At 26.9% G+C, this 25,197-nt stretch overlaps 1 protein-coding gene and 1 non-coding gene across 2 annotated transcripts; both read right to left on the reverse strand.

Annotated features, from left to right (window-relative positions):
* Positions 1-3,645: 3,645 nt before the first annotated feature.
* Positions 3,646-18,127, reverse strand: LOC100169390 (heterogeneous nuclear ribonucleoprotein K). The gene is made up of 12 exons (XM_003241844.4): positions 17,922-18,127; positions 13,993-14,090; positions 13,870-13,926; positions 13,275-13,318; positions 12,492-12,573; positions 12,270-12,419; positions 10,536-10,664; positions 10,279-10,475; positions 9,381-9,571; positions 7,558-7,673; positions 5,671-5,840; positions 3,646-4,050 (listed from the first exon to the last, which is right to left on the reverse strand). The coding sequence occupies exons 1-12, from the start codon at positions 17,923-17,925 to the stop codon at positions 4,002-4,004; spliced, it is 1,287 nt and encodes a 428-aa protein (XP_003241892.1). The 5' UTR covers positions 17,926-18,127; the 3' UTR covers positions 3,646-4,001.
* Positions 5,456-5,525, reverse strand: Mir7 (microRNA mir-7). The gene has a single exon (NR_040157.1). It is a non-coding gene; the product is annotated as a microRNA mir-7 (primary transcript).
* Positions 18,128-25,197: the final 7,070 nt, after the last annotated feature.

Raw genomic sequence — 25,197 nt, forward strand, 5'->3', positions numbered from 1 at the left:
CATGCATATTATATACATATTTTACTAATGTCCATAGGCGTAGGGTGGTAAATTTTTTTTTGGGGGGGGCTTTAGCCCTTCCAGGAAAAAGATTTAACAACCCCCCCAACCGGTACATCTGCAAATTTACATAAAAAATACAAATAACGTGAGACAATCAAAGGTTTTATTAAAATATTCTATTTTTTTTTTTTTTACTGTTACAACATTAAACGTCTATTTTCTTTAAAATATATCTCTAAAATATCTTCAGCATTTATATTATTCGATACATCTCTTTCAATATTAATAATAGCTAAAGAGGAAAAACGATCATGATTCATGGTAGAGCGTATATAAGTACTGATTCTTCTCATAGTCGAAAAAGACTGTTCACAAGATGCTGAAGAAATTGGTATACTTAAAGCCAAGTTCAGAAGTTTGTATAGATTCGGAAATGTTTCAACTGTAATACATTTTTGAAATGAACTTAGTGATTCGGTACATTACGTTTCCATCACGTGCTTGTAGCGCTTATCTTATATTATTATCAGTTATCGCTATTGCATTTTATTGTTCTGTGATTTTAGTAAATAATAATAATAATAACGCAATAAAATAATGAATAGATGACGTAAGGACGTATTTTAATAAAATAAGCACAATTTAACCTTAACAACATAATATTGACCGACAAAAACAACACATTATTGAATGATACCTATTATAACTTATAAGAAATGTAATAGATAAAGTGACATAAAAAAATAAAAAATTATTTTTATCGATATTTAAATATCGAAAAAATGATTTATTTGAATATTTTTTAAATATAGGTGGCCTTAAGTTTTTGGGGGGGGCTATTATTCCAACTGGGGGGGCTAAGCCCCCCAAGCCCTCCCCTCACTATGCCTATGCTAATGTCTCATGCTAGTCACGTCAGTCATTGGTCAGTCACTAATAATGTGTATAAATGGTAAAATGCACCTAAAATAACCTAGAAGCAATCTAAAATTGATTCACCAATAGCTCATAATAAACAAACACTAGAAATTCGCTAAACTAGACTGATTTAAACTTATCCCACACTATCCCGCACCGGGATAATGAACCATGTGAACGATATTGGTCCAAACATCCGGGTGCGTTATATTTCACACTAGATTAGCCTAGTGAATTTCTAGATGTGCTAAAGCTATTATTGTTTAGTAATTGTTTTTCACTTTTATATTGAGCACCCACCTCTAGTTATTAAAAATAAATCGAGGAGCAACTATTGAATTTTTAAAATAAATAACTATTATATAAGTAATAACTACCTACTTATAAATTATAATATAACAGAAGTCATAAATTATCCTAACAAAATGTCGAAATAAATGCTGGTTGATCCACTAAATTATTTTTTTTTTGCATCTAATTCAACATAATTAGCTAAGTTATTATCTAGTACATAAGTAGGATAATATTTATTTATTTTGCTTCCACGGGTCCACGTAGTATTGTAATAAACAATATAAAACTAACTTCGGGGGGCATCAGCCATGTCGTTGAACTAACATATTTTTTGGGGGCAAGTGCTTCAATCAATTTTAAGCTGGTGTGTTATTTTGTTAGGGTGTAGACATATTTTTATATTTAACTAACATTATTGAATAGGCAATATATTGATTTTAATGCAGAGATAAATTAGCAATAGGTATATTTTACTGATTTACTCTAGGGACTAGAAGTCTGCACATAGGCAACAAAACGATTGGTGTGTTGTTGTATGTATACGGGAACTGAGAAGATATTAATATATTTTATGCTTAGGGTCAGGGTGTATTTATTATTTTAAGGTATAGGTTACATAATTAATATTGTGAAATAATATATATTATTATTTGTTTAAATAATAAAAAAAACTTAGTATTTATACATAGTCTGATTTTAATATTAATTTTATCTGTGGGTAAGTAGCTTCAATATTTGCCCTTATACATAAAATGTTTATTATGTCGCTGGTTGAATTATTATGTTTACACTTTATTTACATTATATTTACTCTAGTTCTGATATCAGGGCCGTCCCTAGGGCAGGGCGAGCGGGGCCCACGCTCCCGGCTCCGCGCTCTCACCACAATTGGACATGCCCCGCTTTCATAGATACAATAAAAGGTCAAGTCGACGAGCAAAAAAAAATGTACATATCATTTTTTTTTTTTTCATGTAAAATTGTTGAATTGAACAATAAAATGTTATTTATAGTATTTATATTTTATTATATTTTATAAATTATAAAATTTTAGAAGTATTTCTAAAATGAATAAAGATGATATAATAAAAAATTGTATGGATATTCAAAATCTGTTAGAAGTTGGTGACACAAATGATATAAATGGTCGAGAAATGTTCGATGAATTAATAAATGGTTAATTAATTAATTAATAAACATATAAATGGTCATTCTTTGTGAGATTATTGAAGAAGACACGTCACCACTAAAAGTTCTAGAAAAAATATTTAGTTACAGCGTTGATGACATTTACTGCAATATGTCCATAGTATTAAGAATATTGTTCACTATGCCTGTAACTACTGCTTCAGCAGAACGATATTTTTCAAAGCTGAAATTAATAAAAAAAACTATCTCCGAAGCATGTTGTCACAAGAAAAAGTCACCAATTTAGCTATAATCTCTATCGAAAAAGAAATTGCTGACCAATTAAAATATAATGATATTATTGATCAATTCGCGGATATAAAGAGTAGAAAAGTTAATTTTTAATATATTTTTATATTGTAATATTATGCCTATTGCTATATTTTATATTTGTTGTCTTATTTTGTCAATATATTTTTGATAACTTTTATTTATTATATTAAGTTTGATTATATGACATGGTGCGTTATTAGTTAATTTACTTATTCATGTTGTTGTAGGTGCAATGTACTATCATTGATTATAAATAGTATTTATAATCAATGGTAGTATATTTGTTAAGATTATTTGCGCACATTTTAGTTTCAAATTTGGGGAGTATAGCTCCCATATGCGATATGCAACTGACGTGCGATAATGACATTTTAGGCCCCGCAATTTTACTCTGCCCCGGGCCCCGTAAATCGTTGGGACGGCCCTGTCTGATATGCACTATATAATACTTATTATATAGCAATACTTAGTTATATGCTATAGCTGATGTAGATTAAGATTCTTGTACGTATCTAAATTATATAAAATATATAATATCTACTTGTAACACATAATGTAAATTCAATTTTAATGTTGAATCTTAATAAATAAGTCTAATCACCAGAAGTTTAAGCTGGAATCGTCCAGTGGCATATTTTAGAATATTGTATATCAGAATAATCTTAATAATTTTAATTCTTCAAATATTTTTAAAATTGGATGGTAAATACAAAAAAATTACATACAATTAAAACCACAGAACACACTGTATTATTACTTATTCAGTATTATTACACCAATACAAAATCTTCATCCACAATACACATAATAAATTACATGTCTATAAAATTATTTATGTAAATATAACCTATTATTAATAATTAATACCTAATTTATATTTTAAATTATAAAATGTGTGGATAATGTATATAATTTTGTATATTATATTGAAAGGTTTTTAATTATTATAAATCAACTTAATAAATATAAATGTATTTCTTAGGCATTTTACTACATTTTTTAAGTGTTTAAAATTAAAAAAAACTTATTAACTAGAATTAAATGATGGAAATCTGTATTAATATAATGTCATATATTTACAAAAAAAAAAAATATATAAATAGAAGCACAAACAACTGAAAATACAGGTGAAATAAACATGAGCCACCCTCAGAGTATGTTTCAGCTATTCCTCTTCTCCAGGCAGATAAAAAACCAAATAAAATTGAATACACGGATCATTACTAATGGATACTAATTAACTACATTAAATAGTATGAAATGAGTATAATATGATTGAAAACATAATTGAATAGCAAAACACAAATTGCATTTTTTTTATTTATTTACATGAAGCCGTCGCCACCAGGACCTCCAGGTTTTTGGGCTTGAACGCTAAAACAAAAAATAAATAAAATAAGTTTAACTTCATATTTTATACATTATAAGACATAATATGATTAAATAGTTTTAAAAATAAATGAATTGACAACATTTAAAAATATATCAATTGTTTTTATTTTTACAAAGATGTGCAAAAAGGTATAAAATTTAAAAAATAATAAGGCTATACAAAAATAATAAATATGGATTTAAATATAATACAAATCTTAACTCAGTACTTAAGCTATAATAGATAATTAATATAATTTTTTAGTAAGGTTAATTTTAAATACTTTTGGTAAACAATGTTTTTCAAAATTACAAAATAATTTTAAAAACAACAAATAACAATCCATGCAAGCATTAACACTTTTATATTTAGATGCTCTCAATTTTAGGGGAAATAATAAAAATGTGCTAATTGTAATAAAAACAAATAAATAAAATGTACTCGACATTATAAAATAATGGAATTAGATTTTAAATATTTTTTGTTATTTTAACTATCTATATATCAGGGATGGGAACTTCACTTACTAGACGGAAATTTTTTAGAACTTGACTCTAGCGGGCCAGAGCATACATGAGATGTTTAATGAGAAAATGGAAAATCAATAAAACATCGCAAAAGTAGACATTTTTAACGGGCAATTTTTTTCAAAAGCACATCAATCTGTTTTGTAGATGGAAATTAATTTGTTTGCTGCTTATAAAATTATAATGAAGAATATTGTTTTTCAATTTCATCTGTCATAGGATAATTGTACGAATTTATGATCTACGAACAATGGTATTTATAAATATACTGTTAAAAATAACTTAAAATTGTATGAAATAATTTGAAAATGTAGCAAGTGGGGGTTGTCCATCAGTTTCCCATCCCTGATTTTTATCATTATAATAATGCTATGCTAGAAATAAGTGCTATACAGTCATAAACACTTAAAAATAATATTTTAATAATACAAATTTAAAAAAAAAAATTATTTAAATAAAAAAACATTTTTTTTTTTTCATTTAAAAATTAGTCAATTTATATTATTTCCCACGTTGATCATAAAAACAGTTAACTAAGCAAGGTTTAAATGCAATTGAAACAGTATCAAAGTTATATTACACAGAAATAAAATATTGTTGAACATTAAAATATATCTAACATAAAATGATTAAAATAAAAAATAGCAATAAATAAAATTTTCAATAAAATGTAGTTTTAAATCATTTTAATGAAATTTTAATCAAAAACAAAATTAGAAGAAAAAACGAAGGTACTTTTAGATAAAAAATACAATACAAAATTATAATATTTTATAAACATACATATCTTTAGTAAAATATAAAGCATAAAAGTTATTAGATAGTTAATCAAGTAAATAAAAGCAGTTATGGTTGTTGCATGCTGTTAATCGATACTTTCGTAAGAAGACTAGAGACTTCTTGTTAGGAAAATACTTTTTTTTTAAAACAACAAAATCACTAGTCTTCCATACGACAGTTAACGGTTTTCTTGTAGCTGAGAACCCATAGTTAGCTGCATGGCACTTCGTTTTTACATGTTAGTATTTTTTTTATAAGATCCTTTCACCTTAAATAATACACATTAAGATAAAAATAAAAATATAAAATACTAACCATTGTTGTAATAAATATTGTGCCATTTGAATTTGACTGTCTGTGCCATTTATAGTGATTATTCGTTCATCTGAGCCTTCAGTTGGTTCGCCAATAGTGATTCCGGCTCCCGAATCTTGGCGTATACGACGGATTCTAGCGCCGGCTTTGCCGATTATCGCGCCCGCGAGCTTTAAAATAAATTACATATAAATTAATAATGGACATAACAATGATTTAAAAAAAATTATAATAAATACAAATATTTTCATTTTTTCCTACATCTATTAAAACATACAACAGAATTAAACACAAATAAATATATTCATTTAAAAATTGTTACATAGTTATTCTAATGAGACGTATACTCGTATTGATAAAATAAAATTACATACATTTTTAATGAGCTAGTGACCAGTTAATATTTATTTCCTAAGTCATAGTATATTTAGGTAATATCTATTTAACATGAAACTGACTAAAATAAGAAATGGAAACTCTTTAATATAGTTAATAATATTTCAAACCTCTAGATATCTTTAAACATAACATTTTTAGTTATATGTTAAAGCTAATTTTAAAATTAATAATATAGGTATCTAAAAACTGAGTGTCAATAAATAACTAAATAATAATTTTGAATTTAACAAACAGAGCAAAAATATAATCACATCTCAACAAAGTAATCAGTTACATTGTAAAACAACTAAGTGTTAAATTCCGTAATATTGCATGCTAAATAAAGATAGATTAAGAAATTTAATTATTAACATATTATGTAAGCTAACTTTGGATAGATGAACTTTATATTAATTTTTTTGTGTTAGGCTAACATTCATCACTACTATACTCCTTTACAAAAGAGAATATACCGCTTTTGCCCATATGGAATGATTCGATTGGTGCATCAAGAACCACGTGATTATGCTAATAATGGGAAATTTGAGGGGAATGCGCGCCGCCAGACCGACGACCGGTATATTCTCTTTTGAAAAGGAGTAAAATTTAAAAACAACATACAATATTATGCTCAAATTTGATAAATTGAAAATATGTATTTAATATTTACATTTTTAAGTATTGTGTAATTTATTTATGTAAGAAGAAGTTATTCAAATTTGTCAAATAAATTAGATCAATATTTAATTTATTAATCATTAGGAAATATATTTAATATAAAAGAGGTCAAAAAAATCTCGTAAGACCATACTGCAAGAATTTATTATGAGTGGTAGTCTGATACATTTAAAATTGTCTGTTTCCTTGAAAGTTAATTAATTATACTGTAATCTATATTTAATTGTCGAATTGATGTAATATAGTAAAATTACAAATATAAAACACATATACTTTTTATTAACCAATAAGGAAATTAAAATTAGTCTATGTGTTCGAGTTATATTCGTAAAAAAGAAATACACACAGGAGCACACAAGGGATCGCATACCGAAAAACAATGGAAGCAACAGTTTTGATCGCTAAATTGGAACTACTCAAGACAAACGTACCGAAATATCAAATAATATAAAACAAAATTTAATTGGAGAGTTAATTGAAGCACATAATAAATTAATTAAAGGAAACATTTTTATCTCATATCCATTCCAGTACCTAAGGTATTCACACTCGAAGCATTCCTTATTTTGCTTTCTTTTTTCTATTACCTGTAATTTTATTTTTTCTTGGTTTTTTTTTATCCCACTTACATGGCACTAACTTCCCCCTACTAGAAATACTCCTCTTTTCACTTCTATTTTTATCAATCCTACTAACTCATATTACTTTTGAAAATTAAGTGTTTAGTTATTTAAATTATTATCCCTTTGTTTTTCATTTATTGATAATTTTTATGCTTTTCGGTACGCAAGCCTTGTGCATAACTCCGTCAACGGTAAAACTGTCACTTACATCTTTCGGAATAGTGACTTGCGTAGAACCATTAAAAGCCGCAGGTTTTCCGGCTCCAGCACCCATAGCTGGAGGAGGCATACTAAAATCACTCATAGGACCATCGTCAAAGCCACCTTTTGTAATAAAAAAACAAGAATTATATTATACAAGAAAACCTGGTATATAATATATATATATATATATATAAAAATAATTTTAGCATTATTAGTTTTGACTTTTGAGATAGTATTATCAAAATAACCAAATTGTACTTCATTTTTAGTTTTAATTAAATTATAAAAAACAAAACATAATATACCATTAAGATTATAACGGATTAATATGCACACAATAACAAATGATTTAAAAATTTGGATTAATGTTAGTTTAACTATTAAAAAACTAAATTAATAGAAAATACTAATTACGATAGGTGTCAATTAAGTTGAAAATATTTTTAATTATTTAGTATTTTAACATATTTTTTGAAGATAAATAATGTTAATATTATGAGATATTATAATAAAATTGATTTGTGGCTAAAATCAATCACACAGCCGCTGCTACTAAGTTCCCGGATGGGTAATCACTAGATTCCATAGTGGCATAAACATTGCCACACATGCACGTGTTGAAAATCAACCGTACCAACCGTAACCCCTAAAATAAATAGAAAATGGCCATAGTTGCCGGGCCTAGACCAATACAAATTTAAATGATTTATTATTTAATCAACAACGACGACTTGATTATCTTAAAAAACAAATGTTATTACTTAGACAAAAATGCATTTATTAAATACCTACATTACATCTATGTAGATTTAAAAAAATTACAAAATATGTTAAATATCATAAAGTATATCTATATACTTTAATCCATGAGAGAATGGGCAGTGGCTCTACTGAAAACAATTCTTCTGCCCATTCCCACGCGACACCCTGCCATGGGTTAACTGGTTTTGATAACAGGGTGAAGCGGTGGGATGCGCAGAGTCGACCGGTTTTCTTGCGGAATAGAGTAGAATTTAGAATTAATATATGAAATCAGCTTTCATATTTTTATTTATTATATTAGAATATATTATATAAAATATGTATGCATATCACTATAAGAACTGCGACTCGATGCTAATGTGCTTCGTAGCGGTTTTGTCTCAAGCCAGGAGTTTTTAAACTAGGATCGAAAAAATGTGTAAAATATTCGTTATTAATTTTTAATTTGACGCACATTATTGCACGCTAGTTTTAGAAACCCTAATGAAAAATAAATCACGAGGCGCTTAAGCGTCGAGTCGCAGTTCTTATGAAACGCACTATAGTCAAAAGTATTCACCTAAAATTTATTCTTGTGAACAGAATGTTTTAAAACTTAACATTTGAATTTTTGAATTAATAGTTTATAATTAATTGTAGTAATATGAAAATTAATTTTTGTAGAAATTGTACTAATATAACACTATAATATAATAATCAATATTTTTATTACAATACCTATTGTTCTTGATTTTAAACATTAATATATCATTTTAATTAGATTAAATTAACAGCAATGAAGATATAAAATAAATATAATAACCAACAATATGTTTAAACCTCCCATAATCAAAATTATCTAGGACATATAATTCAATAAATTGAATATGGAATTCATTGGACATTCCTAATCACATCACATGATTTGATTAAATGAAAACAGTATTTATGTTTCTTGTTGCATCCCCCAATAATAAAATTAAATTTAAGTTCATATCAAATTAATACTAAAAAAGAGTAGTGAAAATGATAATTTAAGTAAATACTTTTTGTTGGTACAGGTTAATAATTAAAAATACAACTTACCACCATAACCTCCTCCGCCACCACCGCCAAAGTTTCCAGATCCAACATTATTTCCATAACCACCTGGTCCGCCACCATAGCCTCCAGCATTGCCTCCGTAATTTCCGCCACCAGTATTACTGAATCCACCTCCGCCACCGCCGCCAAAACCGCCACCACCACCACGACCACCGCCGCCTCTGGAATAAGCCCTTTAAATCATAGAAAATAAGAGTTGATTAATAAAAAATTAATAAATAAAAATAACAAAATGATACAAATCAATGATAACTTTTAATATGAAAAGGTTTATAGTTTTCATAAATTTATAACTATTAACAGTTACGAAAACTGGCCAATGAAAAACGAAAACTTGAAACTATTTGAAAACTTATGTTTCACAGAAATAATATAATATTCAGAGCTTCAAAACAAATCTAACAAACAACTAAATATTTAATAATTATACCTTAAATAATATATATTATATTGATATAAGACAAAATTATAAAAGAAAATATTTTTTAGAATCCACACGGCATTTGGGAAATGATATTTTATGAATATTTTCGAGTGCTTGAATAATGAATATTTGACTAATAATATTGTATAAATATTTCACTCTCATGATAACAAAATATTGGACTATATATGGTTGCACAAAAATGTTGACTTTATATTTTTATGTTTCCATGAAAACGTTTTTTAAAAAAATATGATTAAAATGTTTTGTTAATGTTTTTTACAAAATATTTTTCAAATGTGAACTTCTTGACCAAAAAAATGTAAATAAAATGTTTCCTTATTGTTTACGCAACTTTTTCAAATATTTTAATAACTATATTGTTTTCCTGAAAAAATTTTTACCGTAGTTGGGGAATATTAAAATGCCGAGTGGGAAATGATATGTAATACTTACATTCCCCGATTATTCATTGGTCCACCACCACCACCGCCTTGGAATCTTCCTGGTCCAGGTGGTCCACGTTGATTCATATTACCACCTCTCATACCACCACCACCACCAGCTGGATTACCATAACCACCATATTCATCAGAATAGTATTCATCAAAATTATTGGGATCGTATGGATCTTCTGCCCCTTTAACAGGTGCCTAAAAAAACAAAATCAAAAATTATACGTTGAAAAATTAATACATTTTAAAAAAACTTACAGTTTTCAATAAATCCAGGACTTCCCTTACACAATCTGAACAAGTATTTGGCTTGCCAGTTATTTGTACAACTCTATCAGTACTCATAGGACAACAACTTGTGTAAATTTTAATCCGTGATCCAGTTTTCTAAAAGAAACAGAAAAAATTATTTTCAATTGATGATAAAGGTATTTAAAATTTGGTGTTTTCAATTTAAACGTATGTATTTAAAAGTTGGCAATAGAATAAGAACTAATTGTAAATTTCTTATATTTATTATACAGTTTTAGCTTATAATATATAAAATAATTTAAATAATGAGTACTTTTTACTGACTATTTAGTCATACCAGGTCACCAACTAATTTCTAAGCGGGTTCGTTTTGAAACTTACCAAACTTCCCACGGTCCAAGACACATTTAAATACCCAATGAATTTTTTCATACGTTAACAATTAATAACAAGCATACCAAATTGTGATAAAACGTACTTTGGAAATTCTTATATATTGTTTTTATGACATATGATAACATAGCAGCGCGAGCATCTAATGTTCCTAACGTAGATATCAGTCAACTTTTCTGAATTATTTTTTGCACTTATGGGTTTTCAAAGTAACGCTCGGTGAAGGAGACACATGTATGATAAATATTATATACGTTTACCATACTCACAATAACAGAAAATATTAGTAATTTTATTATGAAATTGTAATCTAAAAACTATAATATATTTTATAATTACGCAGCAATTAGGGTTTGTAAAAAACATGTCAGCAGACCATGATCTGCCAGTTGGTGAACCCTGCTATATACCAACAAGCTATTTTATCTGTTATAAATACTAAATACATCAACAGTAAAATTTATTTTTACGCGCATATTAATTATTACTATTTATTATTTTATTAAAATGTTTTACACAATTTTATAATTTAATTTAATATTATTGTATGATAAATATTACATCATACTATTATAAGTAATATAAGATACAGTAATCCCTCAGTATCTGCAGTTAAATCAGAAATATCCATGTATTAATAACTCATACATTTTACCATTATTATTAGTGATGGGCACTATCGAATAGTTTACACTATCGAATAGTATTTGATAGTTTGAATAATCATAAAAACTGTTCGATAAATTACTCAAATAAAAACTATTCAATAAACTACTATTCGATACATTTGAATAAAAACTATTAGACTATTCGAATAGGTTATGGATGACTATCGAATAGTTCGAGTATTGAACTACTATCAAATAGTTCGATAGTTCCCATCACTAATTATTATACAACCGATGCTAATGTTAGGAATAACAACTAAATGTTCAGACTAAACGCCATTAGATAAATATATCATACTTATTAAATAAATGGGAACAAACATAATATTGTACAATTTTTTTCATCCTTCCTAATATGTATTCTATATATATAAATAAATAATAAAAAATATATTAACACTATTGTATTTTTTAAAGTAAAAACATAAAACCTAACCATTACTTTAAGAACATTATCAGTGTTTTTTTTTCTAACTTTCCTGGAACGTAACCTTAAAGGATAATAAGGAATTACTGTGTTACAAAAATTATTTTTATTTGATACACTAAATATATTTACAACAATATACAAATTTACTCGTTAAATTTGAACCTAACCAATATATAATTTGTTAAATTATTTAATTAAATAATTCTATTTATTTATTACAACTCTTAATTAATTATGTACTGAACTAACCTCTCTTAGCTCTTTCACTTTTAGTCCTCCTTTCCCAATTATACATCCAGCTTGACTTTGGTGTACTAACATTCTGACATCGACATCAGTCTCTCCTCCTTGATTATCGTTATTACCTTGACCACCACCAGCTCCACCACGTTTGAATCTCTAATCATAAATAAATAATATTTAAATTTTAAAAAATGAATACATTTATTTTTAATATGTTTGAATACTTACTGAACCACCATCTTCTAAATTACCCATAACTTCACCCAAAACTTTCAAAGCATTGTCATTACTTGATATAATAGTCAGTATTCTAACAAAAAAATAAAATAAATGATTATTTGAATTCACATGAATATATATTAGGCCGACAAAAAAAGAAAGCATATAACTAAGAATGGACCAATTTAAAGACACTAACACTAAAATCAGTAAAAGGGCATAGGTTTATGTTAATAATATTTTACAATTAAATTATATTGATAAATAAACAGGTTACACATTAAAAAAGCACAGTTAATATTTATGCAGGTAAAAAACTGGTCTATTCTTAGTATATTTCCCGATAAAACTCACAAACAGAAAAAGAAATTTATCAGTTTAAATAAACTGATTTATAGGACAAACGGAAAGTGATTTAGCATACAGTTCTGTAATATTTAATTTATATTCTTTAATAGTTTTTGGATATAATGGATTTAGTCTTAAAAGTTATTTTCAGTGTAAAATCCCAGTGTAGGAGGCAATTTTTAAATTTTTCAAACTATTTTTAAATTAACCATAAAGAGTGAAATTTTTTTTTAAAAAAAACTGCAAGCCCTGAAAGCCATATGAGAAATCAACCTACTTTCTTTAAATAACATTTCTCAATTTTAGAGGCTTTCAGTCAATTAAATAATTTATCAACAACAAAATGATTATAAATACACATCTGAATCTACTAAAGAAAAAAAAAGTTATGCATAAAAGAAAATTTTAAGTATATATATGAGAGATTGATGATGGATGATTTACCGTTCAGGACCCGGGCAATCTGGGACAGTGACTGTGGCATTGTACTGTTAGATGGACAGCATCAGGTAGTATCCGTTATTGTTCGCAGGTCGTATTCGTCGATGATTGAGGTTCAGGGCATATGCGTGGTATATGCAGAGGGGCCCAGGGTACCACGGGACATGTGAAATAAATCACATCGAGGGGCATGGGCATATGGGCATAGAACACATAACAAATTTCCAAGATCAGTCTTGTTTTGGTTAAGTTACATAGCAACTATACATGATTATTATTTGAACTTTATAATTCCAGTATCCTTTTTTTTTTTAACTTAACATGTTCCGAGAGGAAAATATTAAATAGGCCTACTTACCTTCATAAATATTTCTATTCATTTTAATTTTATTAGACCCAATAATTGGGTATATTGACAAGTATAAAATAGTCTAACAATATTCCTTCATGGTCAACTGAGCGCCTCAACCAAACAAGATTAAATTATAAAGGGATTAAATGTACATAACAATAGTCAATAGTAGGCCTATTTTGGTTGGTTTTGAATTTTTAGTATATTTAACAAACATAATTTTCAAATTTTAAACAAAAAACTCACGTCAGTACGCAGTCTGGAAATGTTGAATCCACCCTTACCAATAATCGAACCAGCAACCTAAAATAAATAATTATTAAAATATAACCAATAACAGATTGAATATTCAAATTTAAAAAAGTGTACCTTGCTTGGAATAAGAACTCTTAATTCTATGTCATCAGGGCCCATCTTAGGACGTTTGAATGGGGCATTTGAATGACCATCATTGAATCTCTTCATGTCTAAAATGATAAGAATGTCATATTTTTAATGTATTCAACCCAATTTGAATCAATAATTGGTACAATTATTATGTTTGATAAAACCATTAATTTATTGTTGTTTTTTAATTTAAAAAAAAATATCTATTTTATCAGTCCACCAAAATTACATTATCATAAAAATGTACAGGTGTTATGCCGCTCCCATTCACCAGTAATACTAATAGGTGTAATAAGTACTATTAATTTTTTTTTATCAAATTTTAAGATTAAAATCTATTTATTTTTTTGATTCAAGACATTAATAGCCAAATTTAGTGGCTCAAAAATCGAAAGTTTGAACTCAGGTATGGATGGAATCTCTCTCTAGGTAGAAATTGTCTAGGGAAAGAGAACAAACCAGGCAAGACAGAAGAAATTAAAATTAAATCATGCCCAAGCCATTGTATCTACTAAAATATATATATATTTCTTATGAGAGACCATTCATTTTCACGGTAATTTCGCGTTTTTAAAAATATTCATGAATTTAACGAATTTTATTTTTTTGGAACTTATTCGTTATCGCCTTGCCACCAAGCCGTATATAATTATATATTCTAAAGAAAAATATGTACTTATTTGTTATCACCCTACAACCAAGTGACATTACGTCAGCGGCAGTCTTTAATCAAAAATGTCGACATTCACGTTAATTTTCAATGTAAGTATTAAGTATCTCGATATCTAACATGTAGGTTAGTCTAGTTGTAGTATATGATAAATCTATTGAAAAATGGTAAATACTAATATGATAATGCTAATAATATTTGAAATTGTATCATATTATACTATAAATTATGATATGGCGTGGCGATAGCAAACAACTACCAATTTTTCTTTAGAAATCAATATAATATTATTCATATTATGAAAATTGAAATTTCAAGCAGTAGTGAATTATATCTTGGCATCTTGTAAAAGTTTAAAGTTTAGATGTCCGCCACTTTAAATACCTCGTAACAAATAATGAACTAGGTAATTGATCGTAATTTGATTTTTATACTTGCACCAAAATTCAAAGAAAAATATTCTGCTTTGAAAACATTAAATAAATGCATGTTCTCATTTAAAAACCGTGATTTATAAAAATTAAAGGATCATAACGCCAAGAACGAAATATTCAGTTAGATAAAATAGTCTTGATAAAATTATAAACCACAAATATTAATATAATCTAAAACGTGTATAACATGATAAATATAGATTCAATATTATCATTATAGTTATTATGGTTATCATTGATATACTATCTTCTATACTTATATAGCTACCGTTGTTATTATTATCTAAATATTGCAATTACAACTTCATGTTTTAGAGCCCTAACGAAAGAACGAACGCAAGCGAATGCTAACGAACGAATGCAAACGCATATTCGCTAAACATTCGGCCGCGTCCGTTTACATTGGATCGTTCGGTAACATTCGCTTGCGTTCATTCGTGTTCAGGCTCTAATGTAAACGTACCTATATAATACATACGTATTATAAGTGTATAACAAACTGTATATTCATTATTTTGTGTTGATCGCAATATTAAATTTTTCATTTTTATTTATAGTACATGTCAACAATATCAATGTACAATTATTAATTAGTATCTACAATAAAGACAAATTTCGTAGAACTAATGAGTCGTCAAAGCAAAATAAAGATTAATTTAAAAAAAACTTCCGTATATTTATAGAGAAATTAACTGTAAAAGAATCACACACAAGCACACAGTACAAATATAGTTGGTTTTTTTTCTTGTAGTGTATAAATACTGAACAAAGCCAAAATCGTGTTAATTAAGGTTTTTAAGACCTATGCTCTATTGATTTATTTAGGGTCTTACTTCTTTCGAACTTATGTTAATATTATTAATTCTATTTCACAATAAACATAACTTAAGATCGTTAATTCAGATTTATTTGCACTAAAAACAAGAAAACTGGTAAAATTTAAAAAAAAAATCGAGTAATAATAAGTAAATATTTTCTTTAAATAAACTAACCTCACATTAGTAAAATAAAATATAAATATATATATTTATTTATTTTTTGAAATTTCGTAATTTGTATTGTAATTTTCTTTAATTACGATAACAATGTAATAAGCATTGCAATGTATAATTATTATGTTATAATTATGTTAGAAAAAATAGAAATATAACATTAGATAGTTTGAATTAAGAACATTTTCCAACATTTTCTAACAAGATCTATGCAATAACTTTTAATTAATGAAGTGGTAAGATAATTCATTAGGTATCAAATACACACGCAAAATTATTTTTATGGAAACTCCAATGGTTAAAATTTAAGTACAGTCGACTATCGATAAATAACAATTGAAGGGGAAGGAATAAAATAGTTACCGAACATTTTGTATTAACTAAAATCAACAAATCATGACTATAAGTTATAACAATAACTAAAGATTACTCAGTAAAAAGATATTTTACTTTAAAGATACCTATCACATATGACAAATATTTTTAAGTTGTCAGGGTAACAATTTAAAAACAAACAATTTACGTTACATAAAAAACGCGTTTCAGAGATTATTTTATATAATAAAATTTAAAATTAAACAGCTTAGTGACAGCAAAAGTCAAAAGTTTGAGTGTATTGTATGTAATGTATGAATTGTATTCTTTCCGATTTTATTTTTTAGAAAAGTGAAAATATATATTATAATATAATTCATCAATAATTTTAATATAACCATAAAAGATATTAAATCTTTAAAAAAAAAAATTAAAACCCAGCAATTGTCAAGTGTACTTTTATCAAGGATCTCATTTTACATTATTATTTTAGCAAGGTTTGCACATTACATAATACACGTTGAGAATTGGTGGGGAGCGATTTGATCGAGGGTAGTTTCATTCACCTTGAGTTCACTGGCATGCATGATACGGCAGACAGCAGACTGGCGCCAACAACCAACCCCTTTTACCCTGCAAGGGGACACTTCCTCTATTCCTATTGATCCAGTAAAAACCAATGTCATGCTTTTGCCCCCAAGTGTATACACTATACTAGACAATATATTGATTTAAAAATGACGAAAGTCCATCAACATTATTAAATTTACTATATTTACTGAACAAAAAAAAGGTTATTCAAATTATTATTAAAATATTATTGTAGCACATTTGTTTTTATAGAAATATATTTTTACACGTTCCACAATTTTTCATTTCAACAAAATATAGACGTATAAATAATTAAACCAAAGAATAATACCTAAATTCATTAAGTAAAACAATATAATTCCGATCTATAGTTATATAAATCGAATTATTGAAATACAAACGAATTTTAAATTAATGATTGTTTGAATCATAAGCTCCAAAAAGCAAATACAAAGAATTAATTTTGTGACAAACTATAAATAAATATATTAATTTCGTAATGAAGTTAACAGTAAAGGTTAATTATTTCAAACATAACAAGAATTTTAAAAAGAAATTATTATAATTAGATAAAAAATAATAACATAAAGACGTTAAAATAAATCATTTATTCAAATACTATCACGAACGTCTACCTATTATTTTAATTTTTCATATCAATAACCAAAGAACCCGTAATACACTATTTAAATATATATTAGCGATAAAAAATTTATTTTTATTTTGTATTTGCTACACGTAAAATAGAAATATTTTTAAGTTCATACAATTATTAATAATTCCATTATTTTAATAATTGGAATATTTATATTTGATTAATATTTAAAAAATGCACTTAGAAATATTTTTAAAAAACACAGAAAAAGTATTGGATATAAAATTAATATTATAAAGTTTTCAAAGACTTACCCATATTATATTTTAACTTGAAAATATATTCATAAGGGAAGAAGTAGACTGTTTGACTGCTTTACTCAGACTGATATAAAAGGGAAACTAAGGGCACCTGGTAGACACTAGCCAGTGCTGTTTACAAAACAGTAACCATGGAAACTATAAGTTCAGAAATTGACCACTAACGGTCAGTTTTAAGTTGACTAATTTATTGAAAAGTAAAAAAAATGGAATGTTACGGTTTATTATTATTTTTTAATATCTATCATACGTATTATACAAACCTATATAATAATACGATAAATACTTAACAAACATGAATGCTAAACAAAGGTATTTTAATAAAATTATATTAAAGTATTAAACCATAAACATACATATACTTATTGAAGACTAAAAAAACGTATTACATTAATAATTAATGAAAATAAAATAATAAATTATTTATTAATAAATTAAAATAAATACAAGCACGTTTACAAGTACTTAGTAATACTGTTATTAGTTATTGGCTTATTGCTATGAAGTTTTATAGATTACTATAACCATGTGTTATAAATTATAATAATTTAATATTTCACAAATCACAACTGCATTTTTTTCAATGTCCAACAATTAGTTATATTTTTATAATTTGACAATTTTCGGAAAATTAAAATTAAAAGATACACGAATTAATTATAGAATGAAGCATAACCCCTTAATCGAAATTATCTATTATTTTTACACTATACTGAATATTTTGAATAGTAGAAATTAGTCAATTAGATATTTAAATTATTGTATACTTTAAAAATAGTTGGTATTGCATAAGATTGTTATATATAAATAGATACAAGGTGATAATTTTATATGGTTAAATTTTATTTTATGGATAAGATGTTTAAATGTTTTTTTTGAAATTATTTTTTTCGTAATTTACTATACATTTAAAAATATATTATATTTTATACAATAAATTGTTTATCGTAAGTAACCAGCTATTAAGTTTTTTTACATTTTTCAATGACAGCATACTTTCATATTCCGAAGAAGACTGAATATTTTTCGGTATAAAAATCGAATTTTGAACTATTAGTTAATCAGTTATAATTTTTAACTTATAAGTAGGATTTGTACTTGAAGGCAAAATCCTTTCTTTTAATAATAATAATAATAGAGAAATAATTTTTACATAAAAATGTGTGTCATTTAATATGAAAGATGATGAACGTATTATTTTTTTGGACTTTTTTACTTATAAATTCCCTTTTGCCTTTTTCACTAATAAATTGCCTTTATTGTGTTTTACGTATTAACGGTACAAATCGATAAGATTTTCTGCAGACTAGGTATGCATATCATCAGTTGTAAGTCAATTATTTTTAATGGATTTTATTATAGGTGATATTTATCAATATCGCTAAATACATACTTTATCGAGTATTTGGTATGGCCAGTTAATTGAAATACACGTACTACCAGCTATATATAGATAAAAATATGTCCATTATGCGTAGGTAGATACTAATTTTAAGAAAAACTTTTTTTCGACAAGGATATTTCAACATTTAATTAAGATTCCGAGAAAATTCTGACATTTCAGACAAATTGTTCCCCATTGCTTTTAACTTTACAGCAAAGTTTAAGATTAATGTAGTAATATTATTTAGTTTAGATATTGAGAAAAATCAGATGAAATATTATATCAAGCTTTCTACATTCAATTACATGAACCTAGGCTTAAATCACATTGTTGAGCAATTACAGATTTTTAATAAAAGCTATAATATTAAATTGATATATCTACTAAATGTTATAAGCAATATAACTGTACAGATGCATAATCGGAAAAGTATCTGAAGGAATGAAGGTCGAAATATAAAATATGCATATACAGATATATATTACGTAAATTAAATTTTTTTTAAATATATACGTAGGGGTTAAGCCTTTTAGGTTAAGGTATAGATTTTTTTTATATACGACAAGAATCATTCAATTTTTTTAACTTCCAATATTCATGTCAGTTCATATTCTGCCTATATAATTAAGCTATAATAATAACTGAAATACACGTCTTGATATCTAGAATTTTGCAATTTCGTTTTTTTAAATTATTTTAAGTATTTTGCTTTAACGCACTAAAATTGTAGTCTTGACAATAGAAATTTTTAGTTTTTCATTTGTACATTTTTATTTTATTTTACGGATTTATTACTCTTCTTCATAACATTATAACAATATATGCATTACACAATGAAAGCGCCTAATAAGCATGAAGCCTTACAAGATTCATGATTAGAGCAGGATTTGTATAGGTTTCTCATTTAAGCTGACTTAACTTTCAGGTGTATAAGCTATAATTGAAAAATAAAGCTTAAAATAAAAATATAGTAATCTTATTTTATATTTCATAAACAGTACTAAAAATTACAGTAAAATACTGAGAAAAAAAAATACTATACTACAATATTATAATATGATGTACTCATCGTGCCAATAAATGCAAACCATAGGTTACCTATTATTATTTGCTACCCATATGATATTAATAAAAGAAAAGGGGAAAAGTAGTGTCATCCATTATGAAAATAAGCTCTTTGTTTGATTGCATGTTCGCATGTCAACTATGGGAATGAAGTGGTACCAGTTTGTTTGTTAACAGTTGCCATGGGAAACACCCATAATATTAAAGTTTTTATAACCACAGGACACAGCGTTAATAAAATATTAACAAAATAATAATTATTATAAAAACCAATATTTATTCAAAGTTCAAACATAAGCAGTAATCCTAATACTCCAACAAAAAAATTTTTTTTTTTTTTAATCCTATACACGTCATATATGATGGATTTATATTACAATAGGTTTGTACGAATAGGTGATGAAAGAAATGAACATGTATGAATATAGAAAGAGGTCACTCAGTGAGAACTGATTAGCAACACTTTTGATAATTAGGTACTCATAATTTTGAATATGGCATGTAGGAACACATTGGTTCTCCTTTTACTTTTTTACTTGAAAAAATTATGACACAATTTTATTGCACACCAATAAAAATGTGTATATTGACAATTTGTAACCTCAATTATAGGCCATTTAAAAGAGTAGTTAGTAAAATGAAAAAAATTAGTAGGACATGGTACTTGACTCAACGTCATCTTAAGAGGCTTACGTTTTTGTACATTAATTTACATTAATAATAATAATAGTATACTAGGGTAGCCATTTGTCCTGGATTTCTGTGGCGTTAGTCCAGTGTTGGGAAATATCTAGATAAATTTATCTAGATAAACTTATCTAGATAAAATTCTAGTTATCTATGAGTACTTATCTAGATAATTTATTTAAAAGAACTAAAAAAAATTTGAAAATTTAAAATATTTTTATTATTTTATTTTTACATTTTTCTATTTTTCATCTATTACATAGAAAACACGTTTAGTAATACTTATGCATTATAATACCATGATTTTAATATTTATTAATATTCATTGTTAGTCTGGAGTTTTCATGAGAAAACCCAAAAATAGAAATATGTAATGGGCATGTAGTAGGTAAGATTGTAAGAACAACCAATAATAGCAAAAGCAAAAACATCTATCCCTGCTACCCACCGGCCACCACCGAATGAAGATGGTCTCATTAGCTGATACCCGTTTCATAGAATTGTGTAGAAAGTATGAAAAATAATTATTGTTTTAAACCGACAAAAATAAACCAACATTCATGGATATTGGACTCACAAGGATAATAATATTATAATAATTGTAATTTATAACAATTTAATATTTATAAAACCCTATTAGAATTCCAGGTACCTATTTCAGTTATCGCTTAACCGATCTGTACGACCTCTGTCCTCTGCTTTAAAAAATTTTAAATTATGTATTTTTTTTTACCTGTAAACTCAAGTAGGTATCATGAATATTTTCAAAATTAAACAGGAATTTATCTAGATAAAAATGTACTAATTTTTATCTTTATCTGTATCTAGATAAAAATTATTACAGTCATCTTTATCTTTATCTAGATAAATTATTAGTTATCTATTCCCAATACTGGGCTTTACCAGCTTACAGAAAAACAAAATATAAATATAGATACATAATTAGGTACCTATTTTTAATGAGAACAATTTAATTTTGGTGTCAGGAATTCTTAAAATTTAATCTGGCCACCCTATACTATACCCAACTCCCAAATACCCTACTAATTATTGGTGGAACTATCCAAGCAAAAATTATCTCATTAAATTTTACATAAAGTTAATATTGGTGTAGTTTTTTTTAAAAAACAATTAAAATGTATAATTGTTTTGATACATAGGTTTAAAGGGCAAATGAGTATTCATTAGTAGTTATCAAAGTATGAAATAATTGGCGAGTGGTTTTCCAAAACATTCCTAGCGGGTTGATGCTAAACGAATGACTTCTCGACTGACCCGCAGTACTCAAATACTGGGTGGATTGTTTGGTTTTTTTATGAAGAGAGTACTATTAATAATAATTGATTCAACAAAATGTTGCATTGCATTTTGAGATGTTGATTAAAGAGCTACAATTTTGAATACTATTGATGCAAATTAGATTTGAAAAATGGGTTTAAGACAAATGTATTGAGCTTAAAAATTTTAAATTTTAACACAAATCAATAATCTAAATAAGGAATTCCTAATGCAATTGTTTACTGTCTAGATTTTAATGTTTTTATTATACTATTTTATAATATAGTATCTATAAGTTATTGATAATCATAATCATTATTTTTTAGCAATCTAGAAATATAATTATTAATTATGCAATTAGTATATTACATAACAAGCAAGATAAAACTCTGGTGTATTATAATGAATATTGGGAAAACAAATTAACACTTGGCGCGCTGTCAACGCCTGCCATACTGATGGTTAGGTGATTACCCCACCAGTCTGGAGTAGGATAAACATCAGCTTGTATGTAATTTCCCAATATTCCTTATACGTTTTGCTTCAAGTGAAGTGTATTTGAATGTATTTGATAATATTAGTAGAAATTGTACTTACCAATGTATACAGTTAGCTATATCAGAGTATAAAGTTTTGAGAACAATATTAGTTTACTAGACAAAGTAAAATAACAGATATAAAACTATATCTATATATATTATATCCTGAATCAGAAGGTACAATTTACTTCCACCAGAGCGTGTTTTGTTATTTTGTTTCCCCAATAGGTAGGTATATATATTTTGTTAATTACATTCACATTATGTCTCATTACAACTATTGATTGAAATATCGAGTCACAAACCTAGTTTATTTTATTGCAAAAAAAATGAAATTAGATTATCTTTTTTATGTCCCAATGTTATAAATGAATAATATATTAATATATTTTGTACCTACATAGTCTCGTACATAGCTAAACATATTATTCAATTAAAAAATGTTTATTTGAATGCTATTCATACCTAGGTATTATACTGTAGTATTCATATGACAAGAGTAAGACAAGTTAGTTGATATAAATACACCATTATTTTAATCTATTGACAATACACTTTTGGTAATTTTTAATTGTGTATAAAGAGTAGACAGTAGTACAATATTTTATTAACAATAACAGTTAGTACAGGGGCGAACGACTAGGCTTGTAAAAGCCTATTAACCTCCAATAATAGAAGGCCCCATAGCCAGGAAAATTCAGAGGAGAAATTAGTATCTTTACCATAAAAATAAAATAATTCTAACTGAAATTACACCAATAATATATTAGCAATAAGTATCGATTTACAGTATTCTGAAAAATGAGAAATTATTATAAAATTCAAAAATTACAGTTGAAGATAATAAAGATTTAAGATGTGCTGCCTCTTAATTATGGCTCGTTGGCGCTTTTTAATGAAGGGACCTGTGTCTATGTAGTACAAGGACCTACTATCTTAGAGGACAGAAGGTCAGTCCGTCTCTGCCTAGGTACCTAATGGTCAAAAGAAAAATTGAGTTATCATTTTGATATTACTTAGGACAAATTTTAATAAAATCATACATAACTTAGTAACATATTATTTAGATATACGTTGACATAAAAACAAGTCATCTTTCATTTTGATTACAAATTTATTATAATTGAGTTATATGTATTGAGTACTAATATTACTACTCAAATAAGCAGGTCATATCTTTAACTCTTTATACATATATTTTTTTTAATTTTTTTCATATAATTTTCATAACTAATGTTATTAATTGTATGAATATAATTCTATAAACTCTGCGTTTAGATACTTGCTAAAGTTTATTGTGTTTAATCTTTATAATTTGTAAAATATCTCAGTTTACAAAAAATATACACTAATTAAATACAAAATTAACTAGTTGAATAATAACTGTAATAAATAAAATAACTACATCTTAATATTAAAAACCCATACTTATCCGTGGTGGCTTAAAATTGATTTATTTAATGATTCACTAAAATTTAGTGAACCAATCAAGGGCTACTAAATCATATCTAAGGGACCATTAGCTAACTGATTCATGAAATTTTTAGTGATCACTTATTACTTGATTAATGTCTCAAAAGTCAAAACCTATATTAACTCCAAAAAGTTTAAACTATATTATAAAATGATAGGTAGATCAAACTATTTATAATACCTATATTAGTTGTATTTATTTATAATAGTTGGCCTCAAAATTATTCATAAGACAATCCTATAATTTTAGACTATTAATGACATACCTAGATCGCTTACTTTGGAGTTTGGACGTAGCAATTTATTAATTAATAATTATTGAGGCGTTCCTGGGCTGCGGACCAAACCTTATACTTATGAACCAAACAACTTTAGCAGTGCTCTGACCTAATGGCCAGCTGGCAAGACCTTATACAATATTCATAGAAAAAGTCTAGGCACCTAGCTTTGGCGGTCGGACAGTCTGTGTTGTCGTTTCTGACACCATGGTAACGCACTAGACCGACCACACGAAAATTAATGGTTAGCCCCACGGCAGTAATTTACCAGGGGATTGGGAGAAGGCGCGGGCAGGTACTAGGCGCGCAAAATGTTTGGGAAAACGGCAGCTACAGGCAGCGGGTGTTGGACACAAGGGGAGGGTGTATCCAGCGTACGACAACTACAACGGACAAACACAACGGGTCATTACGCGTGCACACGGGTGAGGGTAACTGGAAAATACCTAACCATCAGGCGTTACGCCTATGCGCGTGCGGTCACGTACATGCCACCGCCGGACCGTTACTAAATATTAGGTGCACCGGCCACCGGGACGGCGGGAAACAAAATGCCTGTTACGATC

This window comes from Acyrthosiphon pisum, chromosome A2 (genome assembly GCF_005508785.2).
Source record: "Acyrthosiphon pisum isolate AL4f chromosome A2, pea_aphid_22Mar2018_4r6ur, whole genome shotgun sequence".
NCBI classification, from domain to species: Eukaryota; Metazoa; Arthropoda; class Insecta; order Hemiptera; family Aphididae; genus Acyrthosiphon; species Acyrthosiphon pisum.

Excerpts from the sequence above, each read along its gene's own strand:
- LOC100169390 (XM_003241844.4), bottom strand. Across the intron at positions 13,927-13,992 it reads GAGTTCTTATTCCAAGCAAG|GTTGCTGGTTCGATTATTGG; the intron begins GTACACTTTTTT and ends TATTTATTTTAG. Across the intron at positions 7,674-9,380 it reads TGGCGGAGGAGGTTATGGTG|GTGGCTTTGACGATGGTCCT; the intron begins GTAAGTTGTATT and ends TTATTACAAAAG.